Source organism: Gymnoscopelus microlampas (genome assembly GCF_963454915.1).
Source record: "Gymnoscopelus microlampas genome assembly, chromosome: 12".
NCBI lineage: Eukaryota > Metazoa > Chordata > Actinopteri > Myctophiformes > Myctophidae > Gymnoscopelus > Gymnoscopelus microlampas.
Window position 1 is genome coordinate 22808658 of NC_139949.1, and position 26574 is coordinate 22835231.

Genomic DNA, 26574 nt, shown 5'->3' on the forward strand with positions numbered 1-26574 from the left:
TTCAGGAGGAATGGGTCCGACAATGTTGGGCTTCACAGCTGAAGAGCCGCTGCCACCACTATGGAAACCCAAAGAACAGGCTAATATCACTGAATAGAGTCCAATTTACCTCCGTTTTAAATCGCAAAGGAAAAAAACAAAACAAAGAGAGAGAGAAAAAACAAAAAAAAACTTGCGCTATTAAGAATAAAGAACTAAAAGAAGAACACAACCTTTCAGAGAATAATAATGTTTCGAGCGCTCGCGTTGCCAGTGATCAAAGCGGAACGCAGCCGGACCAAGGAGCGTCTGGAGGCCAGCCTGGCCGGGCTGTGTGAGCTGGAGCTGCTGAAGCAGAGGCAGGAATGTCTGGTGTTGGGAGCGCTGTGCCTCGGGGACCTCTCCGTGGGGCCGGGGGGGACCGGCGGCTGCACGGCGTGGGGAGAGCTGTGCCTGATGATCGGCGGGGACCGGGACTCCGGATCCGTGGGGACGGGGACAGGCTCTGGTTGCACCGCCACGGCGTGGGGCGGAGGAGAGCTGCGGACCTCGGGGCGCTCGGACGCACAGAGCCACGACGGAGCGTCGTCTGCGGACGATAATGGGTTCCTGAGGCGTCAGCCGGTAAGAAGAAAAGCGCAATGGAATTAATGTAATGTGTAGAGTGTTAGTAGTAGACCAAGGGTTCCCAAACTTTTGTTTGTTTTTGTTTTTTTTGTTGATTTGTTTGTTTGTTTTATTCCTTATTTTTTTATTTTGTTTTTTTTCTCTCCATAATAATCATATTTGAACGGAGTTAATTTGAACGGGGACCCCGACACCCTGACAAGCACTTTGCATTTGTAGGAGTTGAGGCATTACATTTTGTTTGACTCGGTACCACAGATAGTGAAAATAGCAGATCTACAAGCTCACAATGCTTCGCGTGAGCTTGTAGATCGGCTATGTTCACAACGTTTGCCTCTTTCGTACATACTATTTGACAATTTGGCCATTGCAATTTGGCATTGTAGACTACCACTACCCTGAACTAACGTTACCACTGTTCTGTTGCTGACCTTCTTGGGATGTACTTTGTAAAGATTGGGTACAGCCTTGGGTACAGTGGGCAGTTGTTGTGAGCGCCCTCGTGTTTTCAATTTGTATTCTTCTGTATTCTACTGTAACCGCTTGAGTTACAGATACTAAACAAAAACAAACACTCTCTTGTGTTCACTTAAAAGTAAATTGTGTAAAAGTATCACAAACATGGATCTGGAGTGCACTGCACACAGAGTGTTGTTCTATTTAAAAGGCAACTTTGGTGAATTCAGGGCTTATTTGCGATTCCAGGCTGAGGAAAACGTTGAATGTATGAACAGTGTGGACAGTAGGCTTACTATACAAGCTCACCACCACCACCACCACAGGCCATTTGGCTTCACTGAAGTGAACGTTTATTTTGTGATCATGTCCAACAGGTTTGAGGCCTAAAAACGCCTGATCTATTTGAAACATGACACCCCAAAGCTGATGGCTGACCCTTGGATTCTGAATCAGGGACTTACTTCAGCAGTTTGTTACATTCCTAAACCTTGCCACCAGCAATGACAACACACACACACACACACACACACACACACACACACACACACACACACACACACACACACACACACACACACACACACACACACACACACACACACACACACACACACACACACACACACACACACACACACACACACACACACACACACACACACACGTGCAGGCATTACGCAGTAGTTCAGGGGTTTTAAAACGTTGTCATGGACACCTAATGTCATTAGGTGATTGGCCCCCATTTCTATAGGGACGAAGTAAATTAAAGTAAATCGTCAAAATGTCACAGTTCAATTAAACCAGTGGTTCTTAAAATAGGGTCCAGGGACCCCCAGTGGTCTCTGAGGGGGTTCCAGGGGGTCCCCAGCAAAATCAGTTAATATAGCAAATCAGTTCAACCAATTTAAACCTATTGCTAGTTGCAATAACATCTTGTTTTGAAACATTTTAACAACTCAAATATTGTCCCTGCCTCAAAACATTTTCAGATAGGGGTCCACGGCCAAATATATAATTCATTTGGGGGTCCTTGACATTAAGAAGTTTGATAACCACTATAATATCAAACTACTCATTTGGCAGGGGACCCCTCAAGGCCCCCCGGGGGTCCCTGGAGGACCCCACTGTGAAAAGAAACCCAGTGCAGTAGCTGAGACTCTATCCTTGGCAGACTATTGAGAACAGCTGCAGCTTATGCTGGATTTAAGACACAGACTGTGTGCGTTGCAAGTACAGGGCTATTGTTTCTAAGTTTGTGTGTTGAACATCACAGCTGGTCAAAACTGCCCATAGGCCATGATCTATCCTTGGGGGTGTGTGCGTGTGTGTGTGTGTATGCTTGCACGCTGGCTCGCATACTATGTGTTCTGTACATTGCAAAAGTCAAGAGAGAGTGACAGAGGCTTTCTAGGGGAGTGTGACTCTGTGTGTGTGCGTGCGTGCGTGTGTGCGTGTGCGCGTGCGTGCGTGAGAGAGTCCGTGTGAGTGTCTCTGTCTGTGTCTGTGTGTTTACATGAGTGGGAGAGCCAGACACAAAGAGTTAAATAGACAGAGAGAGAGAGAGATTGGGTTAGAAAGAGTGTTTATTTGTTATTTGCTGCAGCGCGGCTGACAGCCATGTGACAGCAGATAGCAGCTGGAGCAGCACTGTTTCACTGTGGCCTCCAGTCCAGAGGGAACAACAACTCTCTGCTCCCCTGTTGTCTGATGCATTCATTACATTAAACATTCATATCCATGCTGGCAGGCAGAAACCTCTTATCTCCATATTCTAACTTTTTGTGTTTTTTTCCCCCGTAGATTAACGCCCTACCTACTTGATCATACTACACAGTGTCACACAAAAGCATCAAAAGTAGCAGATCCACAAGCTCGAAACGCAGCGCTCTTCGAGCTTGTGGATCTGCTACTTTTGATATTCTTGAATTTGAACCCTGAAAAGTAACACGTTTTGGACATGAGGTTTCCACCTGACAGACTGTATTGATGCTGTCAGGCAGAAACCTTGCGTCTCCATTTTATTTCAACCTTTTATGTTTTTTTGGTAGTGCAAAAAAATAGCCTATACAATCCTATTTAGCATATCATTTTCAAAGTGAAAGTGGTTAAGTGTGTCTGTTGGTTTTATGAATATTTAACCAATGAAAAGTATTAACAAGAGCTTGTGACTAAATAATAACTACACTGGATCCTTTGGAGCACAGATTCATTTTTTTTCCATTTTCTGGAAAATAACAAGTGTTGGACATACAAGGTTTTCACCCGACAGCAACGATATAATAACTCAAATAATAATAATAATAATAATAGTACTAGTAGTAGTTATAATAATCATCATCATAATCATAATGGGTAGTGTGGTTTTGACCTATGGCTCCTTATACTGATTGCTTATAGTGCCATCTGTGAATGTGATGCACAGGCGGGTGTATGTTGTTTATCACTGGTGATACGCAACAATAGACACAGGCAGGGCAGAGTGACAAGTGTCTCTGAGGACAGAGAGGATGACATCTGATAGAGAGAGAGTGAGAGAGAGAGAGCGAGAGAGAGTGAGAGAGAGAGAGAGAGAGAGAGTGAAGGGGTGTGTGTGTGTGTGTGTGTGTGTGTGTGTGTGTGTGTGTGTGTGTGTGTGTGTGTGTGTGTGTGTGTGTGTGTGTGTGTGTGTGTGTGTGTGCGCGCTATCCATAGCTTTGTACTGTAAAAGCCCCCAAAAGGAGATCTTTGCAGCTGTGTATAACCATGATGTGTCACCAGCCTAGCAGTATACACGCACTCACGTTTGCGAGTACACACACACACACACACACACACACACACACACACACACACACACACACACACACACACACACACACACACACACACTTACAAACACACGCACACGTGCGCACGTACGCACACACACACACACACACACACACACTTACAGAGAGAGGGAGAGGGGGGCAACAACTCTAATGTATGTTTCTCTTGTGCCTCACACCTCATTGTGTTGTGTAAACACTCCAGTGTGTTCATAGCCAGTGTGTGTGTGTAAAGACCTAGCAAGAGGAAGAGGACAGGGGGCTTTGTTGACGTTCGCCCCTTGTGGGGTCTCCTCCTGGTCCTGGGCAGAAATGATAGTCAACAACTAGGTTTCTTCTTTTCAGTGCTGAGCAGTGTTGTGGTGCTAGGGGTCTCAAGAATATAAATATGCTCACCAATTGGAAACTGTGATGAAAGGGAATAAGCATGTTTATTTGTTTGTAAACACACAGTGACACAACAGACAGACGCCATAGTCCCCAAAAGACCCTCCTCCTCTGCTGCTAGTGTTTGTCTGAAGTCCCAGAGAGCTAACAGTACACACAACTCTTCACTTTTAACCACTTTAACTTCTCAAACCTTTTCATGTCAAGGACCCCCAAAATGATATGTATTTGGCCGCGAACCCCCTCATCTGAAAAGGTTTTGTGCCAGGGACCCCCAGAAGAGATTTGTATAAAAATAATTCCAAAATTAAGTTTTTCCAAACACTTTCAAGAAATTTCTAAAACGCTCAAAAATAGCAGATGTACAAGCTTGTGTGACACGCTGTGAGCTTGTAGATCTGCTATTTTTGATTTTTTTTGTAATCTGTTATTACCCTTTGATAACAGATTTTGAGAACCACTGACTTTAACCCTCTGTGGGCAGCATTGAGGGCCATACTGACTTCAATGAAGTGATAGAAGGACAAAATTGAAACACATAGCGCCTACTAATTTATATCTTGCTAGTCATCTTACTGTATATGCACCACTGCATATCACTGTCACTAATGAAACACCATTGCATTGTTAAACATTTACTCAAGGCAGACTGTTTAACAATTATAGACATTTGATTATCAAACCAAGTTAATTGAGATGGACAAGGGGCCGGGTCTGGCCCTTGGGGTCGTGGTTTGTATGACTTAAACCCTCTATACTTTGTAAACTAATACTTAGTTGACTGGGGTCGACTTTTCTCCCTCTACACCAAATCCTTTTGGTCCCTAACCCGAAAATAGTTCATCTACAAGCTCACAACGCATCACAAATGTTCACCCCAGAATAGGGATGATGCTACAGTTGATGTGGTTAAACTGATGTCAACCAACTCGTGTTGCTCTCTCCACAAACAGTAATGTAAAATCACAGAATCATACCATTGAAAATATCATTACCAGACGCCCCCCCAGCAAAAACAATCCAGTCCGGATGGGGCTTTACGATACCATGAATTAATAGTGAAAACAGGATGAATACATTGGGATACGTATTGGTGATATCCATGTTGTGTATAGTATTGTTTCGATAGGCCTGTATATCTTTATGGAATGTCTTTGTTTTATCCCTACCATACATACTGGTACAGTAAATACCTCTGTATTGTAGAGGGAGGGAGGAAGAAGTGAGAAGAGAGCATAACAATGGCAGTGAAAATAAAGGTAGCCCCTGCCACTCTCAAAGCCCATATATGGAAGATTGTTTGGGCTTTATCTTGTGGCAATTTTGTCATGTGTGTCATATTGGAGAAAGATATTGTATTGGGATACATATCGCATCATGACTCCAGTACCGGGATACTATTGTGAGTTACCTGCCAATGCCCAGCCCTATAGCTGAGCATGCCATTAATCTAAGTAGGGATGTCCTGAGCAAATTACCCAAAACATGTTATTTTCTATTCTAGACTAGCATGCCCATTTGGCAAATGTACACATCTGTGATTTAAAGCCGCTATTGTATCATATTAGTTTTAGTGTAAGCTCTGTTGGCACTCTAAACTGCAACATCTCATTAGAGTTTGGTAAACAAACAGGAGCATGAGGTCCACCCCTGAACAGCAGGTCCCTGAGGTCAGTTTGTTAAATGAATATGAAATACATGATGTCCAAAATTAGAATTATTTGAGTGCCTAATGTATTTAGCGGCAATTTTCTTGTCAACAGTATTTACAGTTTCTCTAAGTTTATGGCTGGCCTGCTGGTCCAGCCAAAAAAATGGAAGTTTAGGGAAAAGACAGGGCCAAAGGACTTGCACAATAAAATTCAGTCTGTGTGCTTTATAAAAAAAAAGCCTAATCGTCAAGTCAAGTCACTTTTATTTATGTATAGAATGTTTAAAAAGAACAGGAGTTGACCCAAAGTGCTTTCCATTTGAGGCAGGTGGATTAACAATACAAGCACGAATGAAAGGAATGAGGAGTATGAGCTAAAAGCAGGACTAAGAGAACACATAGATAAGAGAAATAAAAGCACAAAAACAGAAAGCCTGATAGGATCAGTATTAAACCCTGTAAACCCCTGTGATTTGTTTCTGCCACAGCCGGTGATGTTTACACACTCTGTCAGTATGCGTCATTCTCTTCCACTACTTGCCAGTTATCAGTTCATCCCGCTTTTGTGTGTCTGCCAGACAGTGCCACAAGCCCCTCTCCCAGTTATTCATTTGTGGGAATTCAACTGTAGCAGGTCATCAGGGAGCAAAATCATCCCCCCCCCCCCCCCCACGTCTGTGGAAGGTCTATTCCTGGGAGAATGGCATGAGCACTTCTATTGTACAAATCCATATATCTTTTGGAGAAGGATCATTCCTTACATAATTGATAGAGGCAAGTATTGTTCTGGCAGAGCCCTACATTGGTGAATGTTCTCAGTAGCAGTCACCAGAGATAAACCACTGCAAATAGAACCTAACTGATGCTAGATTTGTGGGTCTGATGCCGATCCCGATTTGTTCTTAACCACCGATTACCAATGTTATGTGCAACGTGCAAAACTTTCTAATCAATTTCAAAAACGTAGATTTAATTAAAGTTTCTATTTGAGAACATTTAACTTTTAAAAACATAAAAACAAACCCCCAAAAAACGAAATCTTGATAAATAAAAAATAAAACCTTTATTTTTACTACTTAAGAAAAATCTTCTCCAAAATATCCAATCTACAAACTCACAACCCTTCGCATTATTACGCGTTGTGAGCTCTGCTTTTTGGGGGAAAACGTTTGAAAAATTGTGAAGGCTTTTGAAAAATTTCACGTATGATGCCATGTCCAAAATGGGGGCGCCAAAAAAAGTCATTGAGAATCGGGACACATCGGCTGCATTTTTGCCGATAATGTTGTCATAGAGGTTTGGCTCTAGTCTGCAAACAGTTGATTACGTTCTTAAGTCCTCTGTTTTTGTCGCATCAGTTTGCAACCGACAAAAACATCCAATGTTTGCAGCGCCACATGCAGTAACAGCTGTCCATAACCTCAGGGTGAAACCCAAGCAGCCGCTGTAGACGTGTAGGTTTATGACGGGTCATCATCAGAAGGCTCAACATCAAGGACAGTACTCACATTGCAATGGCCCTACAAGCAGAGCCACACAGGGAACCATACTTGGCCAAGTGTACAGTCCCAGTATGGCAGAGGCTGCCGTGTGTGTAGCCTATTGACAGTATTTTCAGAGAGAGAGAGAGAGAGAGAGAGAGAGAGAGAGAGAGAGAGAGAGAGATCCTATCCGAACAGTCAGTAGGGACAGGTAATGGGTTAAATAACTGATTGCAGGAAATAAAGGCAAAGCTCTAAGGGGATTGCCTTAGGAGTCCATTTTCAATCTTACCTTCAATCTTTGTGGTTTTCACTAATTTCAAAGTGTATTTCTTGCCAGCATGGTCTCCCCGCTTTCCAAACTCTCCCCTTTCTAACCCCATATCACTCGTTTCCCATCCATCCTTCACTCTTCTGTATTCCCAAATGTCTCCAAAATGTATGTTTTCATAATGCAGAACAAAGACACAACAGTGAACATGTCTATTAACTGTTACTGACAAGCCGCTGCTCACATCATAATGTATAGGAACATATTTACAGCTGAAAGTAAACAGAAGCAGTCATGTCCAGTCCATGGCTCCACCATAGATTAAAATCAGTCTGTGCAAACACAAAGCTAGTTTCATTAAAAAACGTTTCAATAACACAAAAGACCAAAATCCATTGCATCGACCATTTGTGCTGAATCAAAGCAGTTTTTCCACACCCAGCTGCAAAGGCAGTGCCGTCATGCTGCAATCAGTTATCCTCGCAGGCCTCATTTCACAGAATGTGCAACTGGTGCCGAGAGGCAGGGACATTAAACCCACTGGTTACAAGAAACTGATTATGGTCCAAGATATAATTATGCGACAGAATGAAGTTAGAGAGTCTGTGTTTGTTGACGGAATGCAACCCTCGTCAATTCAGCCTTTGTGTGAGAACGATGGGTCATGTTGTCCCATTGTCATTGTTAAATGTACACAGTGTCATTCAGAGTGTCCATTTCATTCCAATGGCTGCATATCACCACCCCGGGCAGTTCAAACCGGAGTGAATATTATCTTTGTCCGCCCACAAGGGAGAATTGCCCTTTAGTTATGGGCAGCACTAACCACCACCCTGAAAAAAGATGTTTCTTTATGTGCCCTATAATAATCTTTATTTCATTTGATTCTTTCTGTCTTTCTTTCTTTCTTCCATCCATCATTCTGTTAGCTCTCTAGTCCATTATGGTTGACGTTCGTCAAACATTCTGTGCCCGCTACACTACAGACTCCTTGCCAGATGTTGAGTTGAGTTGAACTTGTCGGTGGTCTTGGGAGCGGATCAGCTGAGGGTGTTTATTACGTGGGCCATGTACGCTAGTTGCAAAGCCTTTGTAGACTGATCCCTACAGAACCTCTGATTGTACAGTATAAAGCCTGATTGCAGGGTATAATACTGTACTGTACTGTACAGTACTGTACGACCTAGTCCTAGGGCCTCAATGCTACGGTGATATATATATTATATATATACACGTGTGTGTGTGTGTGTGTGTGTGTGTGTGTGTGTGTGTGTGTACTGTACACTAAAGTACTGTAAGTACGTGTATAGTGGTGTGTGTGTGTGTGTGTGTGTGTGTGTGTGTGTGTGTGTGTGTGTGTGTGTGTGTGTGTGTGTGTGTGTGTGTGTGTGTGTGTGTGCGAGCTTGTGCATGCATGCATGGATTCATGCAGGCGTGCAAGCCTACGTGTGTGTGCTGTGCAGTGGTAGAAAGTAACCAAGTACATGTACTCAAGTACTTAAACAGCAGATCTACAAGCAGATCTACAAGCTCACAATGCGTTGCGATGCGACACATTGTGAGCTTGTAGATCGGCTGTTTTCAAAAGATTTTGTATACATTTTGAAGTGCTTTGAAGTATATTTTGATGCTAATACTTTTGTACTTTTACTCGAGTACATTTTGAATTATGGACTTTTACTTGTAACAGAGCATTTCTACATTGCAGTATTGACACTTTTATTTAAGTAAAACATTTTTTACTTTTTACCACCACTGTGTGTGTGTGTGTGTGTGTGTGTGTGTGTGTGTGTGTGTGTGTGTGTGTGTTTATGTGTTGGGGAAACAAGCCGTCATTCAGGCAGTGTGGTCTCACATAAGTAGCCCCTAAACCCACACACAGGCCCTTTCATCCAGCGCAGGCTTGACATTAGCCAAGTTCAGTTTCAGACACACACATGGATCTCTACACACCCACATGCATGCACACACACACACACACACACACACACACACACACACACACACACACACACACACACACACACACACACACACACACACACACACACACACACACACACACACACACACACACACACACACACACAATAATAAGGCCAGGCTTCCTAATGCATGCTTTTTCCCCCAAGAGTCTTTGTACAGATGTTGCATAATACAGTAGAGGAAAAAGCCAGTTAATTGGATTTGGCCAATTTGTTGACTATCATTCCAATTGAGTTTGAAAATATTCAGTGCTGATGAAAACAGACTTAAGGGAAGCACGTGCGGTGTGGCCATGAAATGCTTCTATTCAGTTATTTGTGTTACTTTGAATCACATTGGCACGCGCGAGCTAAACACAGCCCAGTTGCCGTGGCGTATCCTTTCAACATGACTTACTTTGAATGCGAAGCTGCCCTCAAGGCTGAAGTGCACTTCAACTAAACATTCTCATTCTAGGTTTAACCATTTAAAGCCTAGCGTCGCTTATTCTGGGCATGTCATCATTAGGCGAACATTTGTCTAAAAATAGACAGATGTTTGGCAAAAATAGCCGATCTGCAAGCTCACAACGTTGTAACGTGTTGTGAGCAGTGGTGCACTGGTCGCTTCACACGACACCACGGCGTGGGGGCATTATTTCTTTCACACGCAGGTACGGTACAGATGTGCACGCACGTCCACGCTAGCGTCCCCCATCGATTCATGAGCCACAGACAAGTACCCAAAATGGCTACTTTGCATAACAGGTTTACAAGTTGAGTGCGCAAATGCATCCTCACTCCTCGCATACACGGTAAGCAACACCTTTGGCCACACACCAACACCGAGTTTGAAGTCGATCGGTCGGACGGTTCTGGAGAAACGAGGAGGACACATGAGATCAGGGGATACACGGACAGACACGCAGTGACCCAAAAGACAAGGCATGCTGCTACAGACGCATCATTTCCTTGTTTTCAGAACCGTTTTTCTCTTAAGACCCATTCATCCATGTAATCAACTCTTCTGTGATGTCATCTCATCTACAAGCTTACAACACGTCAGTTTGTGACGCGTTGTAAGCTTGTAGATCTGCTATTTCTGTTTTTTTTTAATATTTAAAAATGTGTGAAAACTTTTCAACATGGAGACGATTATGACGATTATGCAAAAATAAATCGTGATTATCTAAATAATTACAATTAGGCAATTATGTAATAATTGTGACAGGCCTACCAGCAATTGGAGATGCAACAGGCGTGCTCCTATGACCTCAAGCGGTTCATTGAGTGTGCCCAGACTCGAGTACAAACCGAGTACAAACTCTGTGAGGGCTTTAGTGAGGTGCTCAAACAGTGCAGGTTTGCAAATGTATGTCATGAGGGAGAGGAGACCTGGACAAAATGCTGAACTCGACACAATCTACAACATGCAAACATAAATAATAAATTATTATTTATGTTCGTATGTTGTAGATTGTGTCGAGTTCAGCACTGCATTATTAAATTATATTCAGTTCTAATCTTATAATGGACGTCAGTGGAGGTCAGAACAGGCTGAAAACGTGCCCACATAATGGAGAATACTGCCTTCATAGTACTGATGTCACAGTACTGACCTCATACGTGTCTGATGACACAGACACAGGTCACAGGAAGTCCAAGATCCACAGGGAGATTTCACAAATGTATAATAATAATCCATTCCAAATGGATTGCTCCCTTTTGTAGAGTTAATGTGCTGAAAACATCAGCCAATCGGTAGCTCTGTACAGAGGCACCCCGTCTTTGACCCGTAGCATTATGATTACAAAAACCTTTGAGGAACCCGTGGAACGTGGAACACACTCCATGACCATTTCTTAGAAGCAGAAAGAAGAATGTTGTAGCAAGAAAAGACTTGGCGGGAGCCCTGACTAATTGAGGTGAAATATGCAGAGGCCTTGATAATATGGTAATATGTTTGGCACAACACTATTTTGTGGTGATGTATACATTAAGCTTTCTGCTGAATGTGTGGTTACTTCATTATTTCCTTTATATTTGTAATAATAACCAATTACTTTTGTGCCTCCCAGTTTAGTCGTTAAGCCATTTCAACATCCCCACAGATTTCTGTGTTTTGCCACTGCTATTGCACCCTACTGGTTCACCTGCTAGTGAGGAGCCCCCACTGGGAGGACGCACCGTGGCACCTCCTCCTGTTCAACACCCCCCACTGACAGGCACCGCCGAGGCCCATATGGGAGTCGCTAGCGCAGTGACAAAGATCTGCATTCCCTCAACCCAAACACAACCAGTTGTGTTCATGTAAACCTTTTTTCAAACGAGGCCGTATTTGAAATATGCAAATACAAAATCACATACAAATGCATCACATTACAACAATTTTATTTGACTACAGTGCAATATCAATAGTCTTTTGTTGTCAGTGTAGCCAAATGTAAGCCACTCATCTGTGCTGCAAACTTAAAACCAAAAGTCAGCCTTTTTTGCATGAGCAGCATTGCTATTATATTAAAGGGGCTACACCATGAATTTCATTTTTTTTTAGGTTTTTAGTATTTTTTGGGCTCCCCAGTGTCTCTTGTACCCAAAACAATATTTTTTTTTAACATTCAGTCATTCATGCTCATTTCATGGATTTCCTGAATGGGCGTGTCTGAACAGGCCATTTCAGAATGGCTGTGCAAGTGATCACTTGCACAGATTTTGCATTGACGATGGCCAGACAGAGTTGCTCAGTAGCTCCCCCCTGCCCAATAGGATGTTTTGGTATTGCAGCTTAAAAAGCTTGGAATGACAGACAGTTAGATTGTGAGAAAAAATATCTGGATGTTTTTTAGGCTTACAACCTGTTTAAAACGTATTAGGGGGCAATATTTATATATAATATATATATTTTTAATTCATGGTGTAGCCCCTTTAACATACATAAATTGTCTTTCGTTCAAATGACAGTGTAGCCAAATGTAACCAGGTCTGAAAAGGTCTATACAAAAAATGAAACTAAAATAAAAATAGCCTTTCTTTCACATCTTGAGAATGAGACAACAAGGAACAAGTAGTTAGAAATCCTACTGAGAAATATCCCAGGTTAATTTCAATACACTCTGAGCTTTAATTGTATGAATTTCACATAACTACTGGCGGGCCATAAAAATAATACATTTTAAGAAGGAAGCCACGGACCATACAATATCTGCCCTGGTGCCACAATTGGCCCCCAGGCCGGACTTTGGACATATCTGATGTAGACGCTCGGCAAAGCCGGGTGCCCCAAGACTCAGTGGTGGTTAACAGCTACTGTACTTTACCCCTGCGCCATGTCTGGTTACTAAAGAGTCATTCCCCAACCCTGACCGTATCACCGCAGCATAGCAGCTACTGTTACACTGATATCGTTGCTGTTGGGTAGAAACCTTTTATCTCCATATTTTAACTTTTTGTGTTTTTTCGTAAATTAAACCTGATCATACCCCAGTGTCACACAAAAGTATCAGATCCACAAGTTCGAAACACGGCGCGAAGCAACACACCTCAAGCCTGTAGATCTGCTACTTTTGCTATTTTTTTTTTAAATCCTGAGAAGTAACTGTTTTGGACATAATGAGGTCTCCACCCAACAGAGACAATTTGTATAAATATTTTTAAAAAGCGTGGGCCAAACCTGTTCCTTAAAACATACAGTAAAGGTGTTAAAACATACAGTAAAGGTGTTAAAACATACAGTAAAGGTGTTAAAACAAGTATTTCTCTGATATTTTGAGACCTCCATCATCCATGCACACACATGCGTCTGTCTGTGTCCATGCACACACATCCCCACACACCCCTCACACCCACCCTCTCCTTCTAACATGTGTCCGCTTGTTTTGAGTCGTCAGCAGTGGTGTAAAGTAACTAAGTACATTTACTCAAGCACACATACTTAAGTGGAGTATTTCCAATTTACAATACTTTTACTTCTACTCCACTACATCTCGGATCCAAATATTGTGCTTTTACTCCACTTTGATTATTATTTAAAAAAAAAACATGCATTAAACACTTAAGCCCTATATTGCGACCATTAGAAAATAGCCGTTCTACAAGCTCACAATGCATCGCGATGTGACACATTGGGAGCTTGTAGATCTGCCATTTTCAAAAGATGTTTAAACATTTGAAAACTTTAGATGGGACATTCTGCATAATGAGTACTTTTACTCAAGTACATTTTGATTTCCGGACTTCATCTTGTAACAGAGTATTTCTATATTGCAGTATTTATACTTTTACTTAAGTAATGAATGTGAGTACTTTTTCCACCACTGGTCGTCAGTGATTTGCGTTTGTTAGTCTGTGTAGTGTTTGTTGCTCGTGTCTTGTGATTCCTCTCAATGTAGGAAATGCCTCAGCGGACCACCAGCTGCCTGCCATGTTGACACAGTTGATCACGTGACGCAAACTATCTACAGCATGGGTCTTCGACAGGGGCTCCAGGACCCCTAGGGGGCCATATCTCTGAACCATAGAATCCCTATTCTGAGGAAAACTTTAGCCAAAAATAGCCGATCTACAAGTCAAGTCCATTGTATTTCTAGAGCACATTAAAAACAACCAGGGTTGACCCAAGTGCTGCACAGCATATAAACAGAAAAAAACAACCCTGTTACACAAAAAATGTACACAAAATGTACACAACACCACATCAAAAATCACATTTTGGAGGGAGCAAGGAGAGCATGGGGGTTTTAAGAAGCACAAAATAAGAATACAGGCGCTTACTCCATGGAGGCAGTGGGGCACTTGGTTTTTAAAAGGCCAGGGAGAACATATATGTCTTTAGAGAGGATGAAGCCCTAACAGCTATAGCCAGGGTGTTCCATAGATTCGGTGCTGCGACCGAGAAGGCATGGTGGCCTTTTAGTTTCAGTCGTGTGCGCCAAACCTTTAGGGGCATCTGGTCAGCTGAACTGAGTGGCCTAGTGGAGTCGGGAGGCTCGATTAGGTCGGATATGTAGGGTGGTGCCAGGCCATGTAGGGCTTTAAAAAACAAACAGTAGAATGTTCTGAATTGAACTGGCAGCCAATGAAGGGAGGCTAGAACGAGGGTGATGTGATCCCACTTTCGGGTGCCAGTCAGGAGTCTGGCAGCGGCATTTTGGACAAGTTGTAGTCTGGAGAGTGATGAGCTAGCAACTCCTGAGTACAGAGCACACAACGCCTTTGGCAAAGAGGTTTGGTGTAGAGAGGGGAAAAAAGATGAAGTGAAAGGTTGAGTTTACCAAGTATTGAGGGTTTAAGTGGTTAAATGTCTGAAAATACACATTAACATGAATCCAATGCAGATGACAGTGCTGTCCAACAAGTGTATGAAGCTATCATAGAAATTGTAAAATAAATTTGAAAAGAAGAAAAACAAGACATGACATGTCATTTATACCAGCTAGCTGCATGCTTTGTTTTGCCCCGATCCAATTCTTTTTTCTCTCTGTGACCGTGTGTGTGTGTGTGTGTGTGTCTTGTTTTATAGACCTGGTTGCTTATTTCTCTCGCAGAATCTGGCAACACTGTTATGATACCATAGCATGGGAGGACGAGACCGCCGTTCAGAGTATGGGATGTCTCCCCATTGACTAGTGCTCTGTCTCTTCAGAGACCAGCCGCTCTTCGAGCTAGCTGGTAAAAAAAAAAGTAGCGAACATAGCACATCTACAAGCTTGGCTTGCCTTGTAGACTATTTGTTGTAAGAAGTACAAGTGATCCCCCCGTTTTCTTCTACAGATTGAACCCTGCATTCACATCTCTCCATCTCGTAGGCCACTCTCCCTCTGCATTACGTTTACAGTAGAATCAATCACAATGCAGAACAAAATGATGCGTCAATGTCCTCAAAAAGGTCAGTTGTTCCACACAGGAACTGCCACAGAGACAAACAGCCCTTGTGATCACTGAGTCAGTATAAAAGTAAGACCTTGTATAATGGTCATTAGCAGGACACTATTTTCCAGTGTTCTGCACCAACGCACATCCATGGATGACTGTATGCATATCTGGGTCCAAGTGGGGGGATGGAATACTCTCTTAGTCATTGTTACAAGAAGATGAGGAGGGTAAAGGTCACACATTTAGACAGAGTCCAGATGTCAGATGAGTACAGCTGGGAGGGTAGCCCTATTGCAGTGGTTTGCAAACGTTTGCTTTCCGAGGTTCATGGTGACAATAACCGATATACAAGCTCACAATGTGTTGATATTTTCACTATTTCTGAAAATATGTGAATACAATTTAATAAAATATATGATGTACATGTCTATAATGGCATACCCAAAATAGGGATGCCATGTTGAAAGTATAGATCAATATTTGTTGGGGTATAGAATTTGCCTCTGATATAATAAATACAAATAATAATTCATAACGTTTTGTATGATAATATTCAATCTGATTAAATGAATATCAAAATATTGAATCAAGCAACTTAAAAACTGTCTGGGGCCAGGCACACACAAAACTTTGAGTAGACGTGATAATTACCCCAGAAGTACAGTATAATGTTTAAATACAATGAGTTTGCTCATCTTCACAGTCGCAGTAGCATGTATTATTCTTCTGTGTGTAAAAAGCAGATTCTGCCCTTTGAAAAAGGAGCCTAAACCACAATAGCCTGCATGGTAGACCAACCCTGATCGCAGAATTCACATTTCATTTGAATCCTGCGACCAGGATGGTCTACCAGGCTAAGACCACAAGGTTTTGTTGCCAAAGCTCATTTTCTACTGTACAATAAGGATGGTCACAACAACATCTGTTGTAAAGGATTCCGAGTGAAGTAATTATTCATCAGTAGTCCAGTAAAAAGCGGTGGGATGGGATTGCCGGAAGAGTTGTACAACAACTAAATGTCATCCGCCATGCTGTGTTCATTAAACATCATCATTGGTGATGTGCAGCAACTTATAACATTAAAATGGGTTGATTAACGATACAAACATGCCTCAGAGTGTGAGAACAGCATTAGTATAAGCCATTGATATGTGTTGCCTGGCCTGGTTCACATGAACATAAAAGGGAATTATTTTTGAGAATTATTGGCAAAAACACACATAAAAACGTGGAATCAGTCCAAAAACGCAACAAAGAAAGACCCCCCTCTTCCCCCCGCCCGCCCAAGAGAGACAGTCCATTTAGATCATATCGTCTCTGTCAGGTGGAAACCTCATATGTCCAAAACTGTTACTTTTCAAGATTCAAATTCAAAAATAGAAAAGGTAGCAGATCTGCAAGCTCGAAACGCGGCGCGAAGCGACGCGTTTCGAGCTTGCAGATCTGCTACTTTTGATGTTAAACCATGGGAGATGAGAGGTTTCTTGGCCGACAGCGACGATACCCTAATTAGATCCAGGTTCTGCTGGCTCTCCATCAAGCTTTTGTCTGTTCCTACAGTCATGTAAGTAAGTAGGTCTCATCCGTGAAAAGAAACAGCCCTCCTTCCTCTTCTCCATGTTTGGGCACATTTTGGGAATCAGACTTGCGTGCCAAACCTTCATAGTTAAAACGCCAAACCTAATCCTGCCATTTGCCTCACAGGTTATATTCTTTTGTATTCTACGTATTCATACTTGCGTATAGGTTTACAGATACGCTGTAATGACTACAGCTTGAAGCAAAGCCAGTCAAATCTTTTCAAGTAGTTACTAATGGCAACCCCACTATCTAATAATAGTCGATGACTGCCTGGACATATGAGAGAGTTTGTGACTAACCCTGTTAAGAGGCTGATTTATACTCGCTTGCGCATCGTGTCGTGCACTGAAAATAGCCGATCTACAAACTCACAACACTTAGTGCTGCGACGCGTTAAGAGCTTGTAGATCAGCTATTTTTGGTGTATGACACCGTCTCGCGACCAAGCATAACTCGGGCGTAAGAGGTATCCATGGAGAGCCTCAGCACTCTCTTGCTGAAATGTGAAACATGTGAGCTGTTCTGTAGAAATCATCTGACCCACCGTCTGTCACTACAGATGATGGCATGCTGTCTGGGCATTTCTGATATTCTTCACATTCTTCTGTCAGATCTGTCTGTCTGTCTGTCCATCTGTCTGTCTCTATCACATTTCATGTTCATTTGATGGTTCATTTGTTGGTCGATTAGTGTCACATGGATTGAACAATTAGATCAGGAATGGGGAAGGGTTCACTTAAAATCTATTTTGACGCGTCTCCTCTTAAAGCAGCACTATGTAACTTTCACTCTTCTAGCCCGGATTTGAACCCGGTTTCCTGCACAAGCGCTGAATTGTTTTTACCTTTGAGCTAATAGAGCCGGCCTACTTGCTCTGGGGATAAATTGAATCTTGACCTTCAGGTCAAAATTCGTGTCAGATCCTGTGTCTAGGTGAGACATGACCTTTGACACAATCTAAATGTCTCAGTAGAAGAGCAGGGAGACAGAATGCAACCACCCCAATTGTATAAGTTATATTATATTAACATACTCTACCATACAGATTGGACAAAAGTACATTTTATTCATAAAAAAATAAGTTACATAGTGAGGCTTTTAAGGGTATGGCTTGATATTCATACTGCTCAAACTCCCCATAGCTTATATGTTTACTTATTATTATTAGTGGTTTTATCACTTTATTACTATCTTAAAGTTTGTTGTGTATTGTGGTCTTTGTTTCTACAGTAATATTTGCTCATTTTAATAATGTTCATGAAATTCTATTGCTTGTTCTATTCTGTTTAGGTTATTATTATGTGGTTCTTATCTCACCAATTGCAATTGGTCGGTTGGATGGTCGTGTGTGTGTGTGTGTGTGTGTGTGTGTGTGTGTGTGTGTGTGTGTGTGTGTGTGTGTGTGTGTGTGTGTGTGTGTGTGTGAGAGAGAGAGGAATGGTCTGTTATTGTTGCAGTGTTTTGTTAATAAGTGCTTGTAGTCGTATGTGTCTGTGAATGTGAAGGTTGTTAGTCTGTGTGTCTGGCTGCCCCCTGAACCCGGCAGGGACAGCTTTTTTAGAAGCTTTGTGCTCCAGCATTTTCAACGTGAAACATTTTTGCCATGTTTGCAACATCTGCAACTTCACATTGTATATCGTCTCTGGCGGCTGGAAACCTCACATGTCCAAAACTGTTACTTTTCAGGATCCAAATCCAAAGCTTATGGATCTGCTACTTTTGATGCTTTTGACGCTGTAGTATGATCACACACAGGGCATTCATTTACGAAAAAACACAAAAAGTTCAAATATAGATGCAAATATGGGAAGTATGTCCACATTTCAGTTTGTCCTGATGTGGTTGTTGTTTAGGGCTGCAACAGTTAATCAAACTAATCAATTTAATCGATTATATATTTTTTTTAAAGATTAATAATCAGTCCCTATTTTGTCAGGCGAACATCTTAAATCTGTTTGTGACAAAGTATAAAATAGGGCTTAAGTGGTTAATCGATAAGTTTATATAGAATATTTCCTTATTATTAGCTTAATTGAACAGTTATCAATTGAATAATTGTTAGAAAATAATCGCACGCTGGTGTTGCATGCCGTAAATAGCAGATATACAAGCTCACGCGTGGTGAGCTTGTATATCTGCTTACTCTGGATCTGCTTACTGAGCACGACACTGGCACGCAACTAAGTGTAACTGAGGCTTCAAAGTCTCGTTTATCCCATTCAAACCGGGAAAACATCTGTGTCATTTTAGATTTTTGCGTTGGCTATTCAAAAATAGCAGACAGTGCTGCGAGCTTGTACATCTGCTATTTTTGAACAATCTTGAAATGTGAGAACCACTGTTTTGAAGGCATTTGTAGAGTCGGCCTCGGGTCCTTATTCTGAATTCTGATGATGTGATGTGTAAGGAGGACAGCATCCCCACAGAGAATATAATGTCTCTCTCTCCCTCTCTCTCTCTTCCAGAGCAGTCTCCAGTGCACCCCCTGGGGGTTACTGGCCTCTGTGGAGCAGCAGGTGTCAGAGCTGAGGGTGAACGCCGAAACTAAAGCGGTGGAGTGTCCTGCTGAACCAGTCGACAGTCACCTCAGTTCAGGTACGCCTCATAGTGTTTTATATTTATTTATAAGGCCCCTGTGTGGCAAGCTCCCATTGTATTTATCTTCATTTTTATAAACAAAAGCTACGGGATATCAAACACGCTCACAGACACACATTATAGGCTTATCACTCCACGAATGAACAGTGAACAAGGAAAGACTGCTTTCATCTTTATGCCCCAGACAAATGGAATAACTCCAGGACTCCCTGAAGCTGGATCAATTGGTCTCTATAGAGACATTTAGGGTACTACTTGAGGACATGCATTACATAGGGACTGCACCTGCTTTGTGTATAGCCCTTATGTGTGTGCAATATGATGAATAAATAAATGTCAATCAATCATTGAGGGTCGTTACCCAGGTGAACATTCGGTGACAATAGCCGATATCTCAGCCCCACTTTTCCCTCCCCAGGACATAATATTGAAAATACAAAAGAAACACTGTTTAAAAAGAAATACATTATTACAAACAAGTTGGGGCCATCAGATATTTTTATGGTTTGTGTGTTCTTTTTGAAATATTTAATTATTTAACGGAAATCAAAGGGGCTCGGAATTGGCGTCATCTGGTGTCATTGGAGTCATTATTTATTTTTGCTTTATGTTACTCCAAAGCACTTACATGTACCCGACTCAAATCAATCGAAAATCTGACCTTGTGTTTTTGAATGTGTTTTTTGTCTCTGCTGTATCTATGAGCAGCACTACATGGCTTTGTCTTGATCAACACTAAGTAACGGATGATGTACAGTAAGCCGTTCATTATTGAAACATAAAAGCTGACACGGTGATGCAGGACCGACGCAGAGCAGAGGTCCCGTTACACCCTGAAGGGCTTTATTTTCCAATAATGACCGGCTCACTGTACCATATCACGCTTTATTACACTGGTGCTCACAAACAAAGTCAATATTTTGAAACAAAATATTCATCATTTATTTTTTATTAGCTTAGAGCTTCGAGATGCACGCTTCTGCTGCCGTAGCAACGTAAACAGAGGCAGAGCAGCCGTCTGTTATTCAGAGCAGCAGTCTGTTGTTCAGAAATAACAGACCGCAGAATATGCCTCGACAAATCAGAGCTGTGTAATAATTGAACTAATGCATTTGTGAAAACGGAATGCGGTGTCCACCCCGGAGACTGAGGGAGCCGTAGTGATCCTATGCTCCAGTTGCACCCGAACGCTAAGCCATCTGACTCACAGTTGCTATGAAGACCAAACATTGTTTTTAGATCAGCGGGGATGTGGTTTGGTGCCTGGCAGGAGCAAAAGCAGTGAAACAAATTCATTCCGTGTCTTTAAAGGCCAAAGAGCCCTCTTTATCACTGCAAACTTTGCAGTTTAATACAAGTCTTATCCTTTCCCAGGCCATACTTCACGTTTATGTTGCTGCGGAGGCACAAAATGGTACGCCTTGTCAAGACAGTATCACATTTTTCACACACACACACTGGAGGAGGTTACTAGAAATATTTGAAGCTATATAGAGCTATCGCAGATTGTTCACTGGTGCCTCTCTGCTATAGGTGAAAATTCAACCAATCATGCCACAGAACTGACAGTTTTGTTAAACCAATGTTTGCTTAGATTTCTTTTTTTATTTTTTTCAATTTGTCCGATGAAAAACCTGGACTTAACTGTATGTATGTATATCTGCTCTTTTAAATGGACCGAAAATAAAAAAGTTTAATTACTACTTGAATTTACTACTTTACTACTACCCAATGTAGATGATGCAATGCAACTTTGCACAACCATAATTACACCACATGGTGCAGTAAGACCAGCAATGCGTTGATGATAGATCAAGGAGTACAAGGGAACGAAATGCATTGTGTACTGTATGCTTTGAATCATGAGTGGGCTTGAACCGAAAAAATACCTACAAAACCTAAACCTATATATCGTCTCTGTCGGGTGGAAACCTTACCTCATATGTCCATATATGTTACTTTTCAGGATTCAAATTCCAAAACAGCAAAAGCAGCAAAAGGATCTACTACTTTTGATGCTTTCGTGTGACGCTGTAGTATGATCAAGTAGTAGCAGATAAGAGGTTTCTGCCCGACAGCAATGATACGTGTTTTTATCTGAGATCTGGGTCATACCAAACTCATTGGAAAGACCACCACAACGCGGGGTGAGCTTGTGGGTCGGCTATCTTGTGGGTGACTATCGTGCAACCAAGTATGAATCAGGCTTATAGGTGCCAAGTGTTAATTCTAGGATATCTGCCAAAATGTCAGCCCCAAACATTCCATTCCATATAAATCCCCTTTTAATGACATTCTTCTGGGGGAAAGACAAAGAACCGAGTTTAGTGATATTTGCAGTTTCGGGCCAAATACCAAATTCATACTGCAATACAGAAAGGAAGATCATTTAAATATAGAACCATTCGATTTCTGTCCCTCCTTCCCCTGACCACATTCCCCATTTTGTGGAGTCATGCAAAATTATCACCATACAGTACGCACACGCACACACACACACACACACACACACACACACACACACACACACACACACACCCAACTGTTTACATTTTGAGGAGGTGGCAGCTGAGTAGCAAAGAAAACTGTCTTCAAGCTGGCTTTCTTGGTGGCACATTGATTTATGATGCATATCATCTGTAGCATGTTTCACTGTATTTACAAGCAATGTCATTGAAGTTAACATCGCAGTCGTGCCAAAACACCACTCACTCCACATTCCTTTTTCCACTATGGTTTGATCTTTTGACGGAACTTCTCGGCAGGAATAGAGATACAAATCTGCCACTTTAACCACATGAACCCCACTGTCCCTATTCTGGGCATGTCCTAATAGGCGAACATTTGTCGAAAATAGCAGATGTGAGCTTGTAGATATGCTTTTTTTGGCAAAGAGATATGGCGTAGAGGGGCGTAGTATAGACCACTGTTTCCCAAACAGTGGGTCGGGACCCATGTTTGGGTCGCGGACCAATTTTTATGGGTCGCAAGAAAATATTGTCTGTCTTCCATAAAACATGGAAGAAATGGATTTTTTTCAAGTTTAATAAAAAGAAAACCACAACTTCATCAATTAAATGAATTCCGACATTTAAAAAGTAAAACAAATAATGTCCATACATAAAAATAAATGTTTAAGAAGTAGTGAAAATAGCAGATCTACAAGCTTGTAGATCTGCTATTTTCACCAGTTTGGGTCCCAAGCAAACGTCTAATTTCTCTTTTGGGTCTTGAGCTAAAATGTTTGGGAACCACTGGTTGACCATGGTCAATGAAGCTTTATAGTATGGTTAAGTGATCCTTAGGGGTAGCAGGTCATCCTGCCATTCATGTCAATGTCTAGTTCATTGTTTAGTAGACAATGTCCTCACTCAAATAACTTTATGTCTGTAGTGAACTTTTTCTTGGTTCAGGGTAAGGAATCCACAGTCTATAAGCACAGCTTTGTCTGTGAGACACAGCCACAAAAGAAGGCAGCAAAACCATTTTATGGGTCTATTCTATTGTACATAATCATGAACATGTTAAATAAACACTGAGATAACTGAATCGTGTAGTAGCCTATAGTTATACTTGAATATAAGCCAACAAAGTAAGCTTGTGTTGGCATAGTATTAACAGATCTTCAGAAAGCAATTCATTTTCATGGTTCATGGTTCATGGTTCAGCTACCTTGACTATGTAGGCGAGCAATAATTTGCAGCCGGTACTTAACTGTCCTAGAGCAAGGCAGGGTTCCCGAACTTTTCAGGCCGTGACCCCACCAAATAATCATATTTGAATTACATTTTGTTTGACTCGGGTCCACAGATAGATATTGTGAAAATAGCCAAACTACAAGCTCACAACGAGTTATGAAACTCATAACTTATCTCTATTTAATAGAAATAATTTCAGTGGTTTGATGCACTCCTTGAATAACACAAGACCCCATAAGTATTAGATGCCTACACCACTAATATAAGCTTCTTCACTAGAGAAGCCATTCATATACCGGTATTTGCATAAAATGTGAACAGTTGAGTTGTGATCTATATTTGACGTTCTGTATATCGTACTAATAATTTTTCTTCATCTTCCAGAGGAATGCGTGTCCAGGCGAGATGGAGCTCCTGAAACCTGTCACCGCTCGGCGCTTCCTCATCCCCCCTCAGCCACCTGCCGCTCCCCAGAAGCCATCGCTGAAGCAGTAGGGGACGCAAAGGCAGGGGAAACCTTGCCCTGGGACGCTAACCTGACGGCTGACGGCAAAGCCAAGCTGGTGGACACCGAAAGCACAGAACCCACAGAGGAGGACTATCAACAAGCCCAACGGATAGAAGTGTATATATCGGGATTAATCCACCGCCGTGTCGTACCCCAACGCCCCTCTAAGCCCCGCACCAGCCTGGCGCACGACACCCGAGCCATCAATGTGACCAGGCAGAGCAGCTTATGCCGCAAGGATCTGGACATCCAGCATCCACCTGTGCAGGCGTCCAGCCAATTGATGCCCGAGCTGCACGCTGCACCCCAAGGTTCAGAAGCACCCCTCCCTCAGGCTTGCCACAGCCTGGATCAGGAGCGTTATCTGGGGGCAGGCTTTCCCGAAGACCCCCCTGTGCCCTACCACCATGTTCAGCATCAGCCAGGCCTCTACCCCAGGCCCAGGCAGCCTTCCATGGCTAGCACTCAATGCTCAACCCCCCTGGACTATCCGTCGTGTAGAGTCCTGCAGGATTCCAGCAACAGTGAGCCCGACTCTCCCCAGCACTTCCACCTCTACCCTTCAGCTCCGCCCCATCCACTGCCGTACACGCCGCCGTCATCTGAAGAGCAGCTGGTCAACGCCGAGTACATCCCCGCCCAGCCGTGCCGGGCCTCCACCAGATCGTCCGCCCATCCCCATTCCAACTCCCTCAGGGGCTCCGGTGGGCTCAAGCCCAGCTCCAGCAGAAGCACGTACTCTCCAGAGAGGGGCGGCCACCATCACGACCAGCAGCCGCCCGCAGCCGCACAGGTCCAGCACTCCAGCAGATCCAGAGGCGGCCCCAAGAAGTGTCGCGCCAGCGAAGACAGAGGAGGCGCCACCAGGAAGCCAGGGAAGAAGGCCTGTCGCTCCCAGTCGGAGAACAGCCTCCAAAGAGTCCCGGAGCGGAAGTACAACACGGTGGAGAGAGACGGCGGCGGGAGTGGCAGCGGCGGAGGGGGGACCCGGGGGAGTCAGCCCCGGGGGAAGAAGCCGCCGCAGGGGAGCGGAAGCTACCGGCGCTGGAGGTCAACCCTGGAGCTCAGCCAAGACGAGGCTGACCAGCCCCCCGCGCATGCTCAACCGCCGCCCGCTTCGGCTCCCAACCAAAGGGACCATGGGGCCCGGCGTACGCGCAAATCTCGCCCCGCGCCGCCTCCGTCGTACGCCTACCCCCACGGCAACCACCACCACCCCCACTACCACCAGCACATTGAATATCAGCTGGAGAGGGACCAGGTGCCGCCGTGTCAGCCTGACGACAGCTACGCTCACCTCGGACAGGGCGAGTCCGAGTCCAGCCTGAGCGAGGCGGACTCCCCGGATTCCAGCTCCTTGTCCAGTGACTCGGATGAGAGCGGGGGTCTGGTTTGGCCCCAGCAGCTGCCTCCCCAGCTCTCACTTCCTGCACCCCCATCCCAAGCCTCCGGGGCCCCACTGCAGCCCAAGGCTTTTGTCAAGATTAAGGCCTCACATGCCCTCAAAAAGAAGATCCTGCGCTTTCGCACTGGCTCCCTGAAAGTAATGACCACTGTATAGAAGTTGAGTATCGGTACGACAGGAGACCTTGTGGTACGAAGGAGGATTATGGGTTTTATTGCTTCTGTGGGCCCCATTCTAAATGGCTTACATCATGGACAAGTAGTAGAGCTGCTGTAATGAGTGAACAGTGAATGCTATTTGTATATAAAATAATTTGTACATATAAAGTAAATACTATGATCCAAGTCTACAGCGTCCCCAGGATGATTGTGTCCGTAAATGGAAGCCTTTTTGCTGGTTAAGGCAAACGTTGATGTTGTGGTAAAATAATACTATAATAATAATGTACACACGGTAACGATTGAAGCTAAAGGTACCATGTTGATTACTGCTATTTTGGCAGGAGGTCCCCTATAATGGCATTATTGACCCCCTGAAGTGCCCTCGTTGTCAGTATTAGCTACACCCCCCCCCTTTTCACACCCCTCAACCTGCTACATATCCCAGACCCTGATGCAGTGGTGGAAGAAGTAGTCAAATATCTTACTTAAGTAAAAGTATCAATAACGCAATGTAAACATACTCTGTTAGAAGTAATGGTCCTGTATTCCAAATTTACCTGAGTAAAAGTACAAAAGTACTGGCAACGAAATATACTTAGAATACCAAAAGTACTAGTTATGCGGAATGTCCCATTTCACACGTTTTCAAATGTATAAAATTTGCAAAAACCAAATCCTTTGAAAATAGACACGTTGTGAGCTTGTAGAAAAGTATATATAGGGCTGAAGTGGTTAATGTATGTTTTGTAATAATAATCAAAATCTACAAAGTAACTAGTAACTCAAGTTTAAAAAAAATTACAGCGGAGTAAAAGTATAATATTTGCCTCTGAGATGTAGTGGAGTAGAAGTAAAAGTATTGGAAATTGGAAATTCTTTAGTAGAGTAAAAGTAACATCAAAATTGTACTTAAGTACTGCACTTGAGTAAATGTACTTACTTTTACTTACTTACTTACTTTCCACCACTGCCCTGATGACATCATCATCAGAGGAACACACAGGAGCAGCTGGGACAATTATAAGCTTCTTTATTTAAGGTGCTGAGCAGTAAGACTGACGTTTCGATGCTCCTGCATCTTGCTCTTGAGGAATGCAGATGCAGTGAAACGTCAGTCTTACACTGC

The 26574-nt window shown here is 42.9% G+C and overlaps 1 protein-coding gene across 1 annotated transcript; it reads left to right on the forward strand.

Annotated features, from left to right (window-relative positions):
- LOC311057557 (uncharacterized protein) lies at nucleotides 1–26358 on the forward strand. Its single transcript, XM_084074542.1, has 3 exons — nucleotides 1–603; nucleotides 19544–19673; nucleotides 23759–26358. Exons 1-3 carry the CDS (start codon nucleotides 229–231, stop codon nucleotides 25441–25443), a joined length of 2190 nt encoding a protein of 729 aa, XP_083930668.1. The 5' UTR covers nucleotides 1–228; the 3' UTR covers nucleotides 25444–26358.
- Nucleotides 26359–26574: the final 216 nt, after the last annotated feature.

What these genes read in the sequence shown, in the direction of transcription:
- LOC311057557 (XM_084074542.1), top strand. Translation starts at nt 229, where the DNA reads ATGTTTCGAGCGCTCGCGTTGCCAGTGATCAAAGCGGAACGCAGCCGG. An exon ending in GGTTCCTGAGGCGTCAGCCG is followed by an intron (nt 604 to 19,543) that starts GTAAGAAGAAAA and finishes TCTCTCTTCCAG; the next exon opens with AGCAGTCTCCAGTGCACCCC. An exon ending in CGACAGTCACCTCAGTTCAG is followed by an intron (nt 19,674 to 23,758) that starts GTACGCCTCATA and finishes TTCATCTTCCAG; the next exon opens with AGGAATGCGTGTCCAGGCGA.